The sequence below is a fragment of the Berghia stephanieae genome, chromosome 10 (genome assembly GCF_034508935.2).
Source record: "Berghia stephanieae isolate SIO BIC M18660-M18661 chromosome 10, UCSD_Bste_1.3, whole genome shotgun sequence".
Classification (NCBI taxonomy): Eukaryota; Metazoa; Mollusca; class Gastropoda; order Nudibranchia; family Aeolidiidae; genus Berghia; species Berghia stephanieae.
In genome coordinates, this window is record NC_088369.1 from 45,804,384 (window position 1) to 45,807,699 (window position 3,316).

General features: G+C 40.2%; 1 protein-coding gene across 1 annotated transcript in view; it reads right to left on the reverse strand.

Annotated features, from left to right (window-relative positions):
• Nucleotides 1-1,353: 1,353 nt before the first annotated feature.
• LOC144980682 (uncharacterized) overlaps nt 1,354-3,316 on the reverse strand; it is a 25,335-nt gene continuing 23,372 nt past the window's right edge. The window contains exon 6 of the mRNA XM_078928361.1: nt 1,354-1,468. Within this exon, the coding sequence (XP_078784487.1) occupies nt 1,354-1,468 (115 nt within the window). The remainder of the gene's footprint in view (nt 1,469-3,316) is intronic.

A 3,316-nucleotide genomic window follows, 5' to 3' on the forward strand; every position in this document is an offset into this window, starting at 1 on the left:
TAATATTTATGTAATCACCTCAATTATATCTTTGGTAAGTGTGCATGTGATGGAATTTTATTCTCTCTCTCTCTACTCTCTCTCTCTCTCTCTCTCTCTACCTCTCTCTCTTCTCCTCCCTCTCTCTCTCTTCTCCTCTCTCTCTTCTCTCTCTCTCTCCTTCTCTCTCTCTCCCTTTCTCTCTTCTTTTCTCTCTCTCTCTCTCCCTTTCTCTCTCTCTTCTCTTTCCCTCTTCTCTCTTCTCCTTTTCTCTCCTTCTCCCTCTCTCTCTCTTCTCTCTCCTCTCTTCTCTCTCTCCCTTTCTCTCTCTCTCCCTTTCTTCTCTCTCTCTCTCCCTTTCTCTCTCTCTCTCTCTCTCCCTTTCTCTCTCTCTCTCTCTCCTCCTTTCTCTCTCTCTCCTTCTCTCTCTCTCTCTCTCCCTTCTCTCTCTCTCATCTCTCCCTTTCCTCTCTCTCTCTCTCTCTCTCCCTTCTCTCTCTCTCTCTCTCCCTTTCTCTCTCTCTCTCTCCTCTCTCTTCTCCTCTCTCTCTCTCTTTCTCTCTCTCTCTCTTTGTGTGTCCATGTGTCTGTATGTGGAATTCACATGTACATACACTCCAGCAATGTTTCCTAGGAACTCATTCCAATGTCCTGAATTTTTTCCTTATTATTCTTTGTTGTCATTCCATTCTTCCTCAAACTAAATTTTACCTCGAACACGGTTTCCTCAAACTCATTTCACCCAGCCAACGTTTAAAAATGAATTAATTAAAGGGTTGTTTTTTTTTTTTGTGCCTGGTGATTTCGACCACTGATGATTTCCTGTGATATTCACAGTTACTAATGTGTGTATCGTGTGTATCTGTCTACACTGCATGTGTGTGTATACAATATAATACACATGCATTCACATACAGCCACTCACACACTCCATCGCCACTTTTCATAAAAGACACCTCTGCTTATTTTTTTCACTTCTCCATTAGTTTCAAATTCAATTCCACGCGCCATGACGTGTTCATGGTTGGCTACTGTGGGAAATAGATTTGATACAGAAACCTCCCCCCCCCCCCCCCCCCCCCCCCCCCCCCCACACACACACACTTTTGTAACATATCAATACAGTAAATGATAATAAAGTTCCCTTTATTCAATCCTCTCCATGCGGAGATTTGTCTTAGGGTTTATTCAAAAGGAAGATTAAAATAACCTCCGTGTCAGCCGCAGCACAGCACCGCAAATTGAGCTAGGGAGAGGTGGCTTGCCGACAACAGTACCGTATGTTGAATAAGCCCTAATTCACCCCTTACAATAAAAACATACTGGTAAAAAGATCAAGATACTGGATTATGATATTCCAGAAAGACCATTTTGTTAAAGACAATCTTTGAGATAATCATGGCCACTGTCATTTAAACCTATCATGACAACAAAATCATTCAGATATTTGGTCCATGGAACCGGATAAAAATACCGAATCTTTTTCCTCCTGGATTAAATGATTTTTTATATCTACAGATTACTAAACTGAAAGAGGAACACCGTAAGGAAATGGACGACATGTCTCAAGAGGTATTTATAGATAGAAATGAATATCCCCGTACTCTAGCTGTTGGTGGAAAATCAGTTGAAATGTTTTTATTCTTGACAATTGTTCTCTAGGATTTATTTTTTTTACATCAACTCCTTAAACTTTGTGAAATTATCATGAAAACTTTATATATTCTGATTTATTGTTTAAAATATTTATGTAATCATTTCAATTATATCTTTGGTAAGTGTGTACGTGATGGAATTCTCTCTCTCTCCCTCTCTCACTCTCTCTCTCTCTCTCTGTGTATGTCCATGTGTATGTATGTGTGACTGTGTGTGGAATTCACATGTACATATATTGTCTGTCCTTTTGTTGCTCATATTTTTTTAGTACCATTCTGGAAATCACCTTAGACCAAATGCCGACTAAGCTGTGAAAAGTGGCCAGACAGTTTTTTGCCCTAGTTCATTCTAGTCATGGAATAACAATCTGTACATTGTGACAAATCGGGTTCCTCCTGGATAGTCGGTAGAGCCAGATAGCCCCAAACATCAACATAACGAAAAGACTCAGAGGAAGATAGAAGACAGAGGGAACTCGTTGATGAGTTCCCCTGCAGATCAGGCCGATGCACTGAGCCTAGCCTGGAAGAGAAAATAGAGAAGGTAGAAGAAGGCTGTACTTCACTTAATGACCCTGATAAAGAGATTATAATAATGAAGGAAAGGAAATCTGGATTAACAATTACGATACATTGATCACAGAACTTAGCTTTACATCTACAACACAAATAGGAATGACACAGCTCTACTTATCCATTCATCCTCCTTGTCTCTCTCCTTCCATCCATGAATTAAGAACACCACAGCCCATATAAATATAAAATAAAATAAAACACAACTGTTGATAGGCGGTGTCATGTCCAGTCGAGATAACTCAAGGAAAACTCTCTATGATCCTCGCGCATCGCTTTATATATAGCGATGGTTCGAACCCCCTGATTGGGTGGTTGAGGAGTTCAGAAAAAACTGGCAACCCGAGGACGGCTCTGTCAACTCCAGACTCGTTCAGGTTTTTGTCCTAGCAACCAGTGCCAGGGCATAACAACATTTTCAGTTGTGCTTTGTAGACATCTGGCCAAATCCTCAAAGATACTTTTCTCTTTAGACTCATATTAAAGTGTCAGCAACATTTCTATGTGTTCATTATGAGTATGTTTCTTTTAGATATCATGAAATCCTACAAACGACAAAATATATTCTGGTTTATTATTTTTAATATTTATGTAATCTTCTCAGTTTTTTCTTTGGTAAGTGTGCATGTGATTGAATTTTATCTCTCTCTCTCTCTCTACCTCTCTCTCTCTCTCTCTACCTCTCTCTCTCTCTACCCCTCTCTCTCTCTCTCTCCCTTTCTCTCTCTATCTTTCTCTCTCTCTCCCTTTCTCTCTCTCTCTCCCTTTCTCTCTCTCTCTCTCTCCCTCTCTCTCTCTCTATCTCTCTCTCTCTCCCTTTCTCTCTCTCTCTCTCTCTCTCTCCCTTTCTCTCTCTCTCTCTCCCTTTCTCTCTCTATCTCTCTCTCTATCTCTCTCTCTCTATCTCTCTCTCTCTCTCTCTCTCTCTCTCTCTTTGTGTGTCCATGTGTCTGTATGTGGAATTCACATGTACATACACTCCAGCAATGTTTCCTAGGAACTCATTCCAATGTCCTGAATTTTTTCCTTATTATTCTTTGTTGTCATTCCATTTCTTCCTCAAACTAAATTTTACCTCGAACACGGTTTCCTCAAACTCATTTCACCCA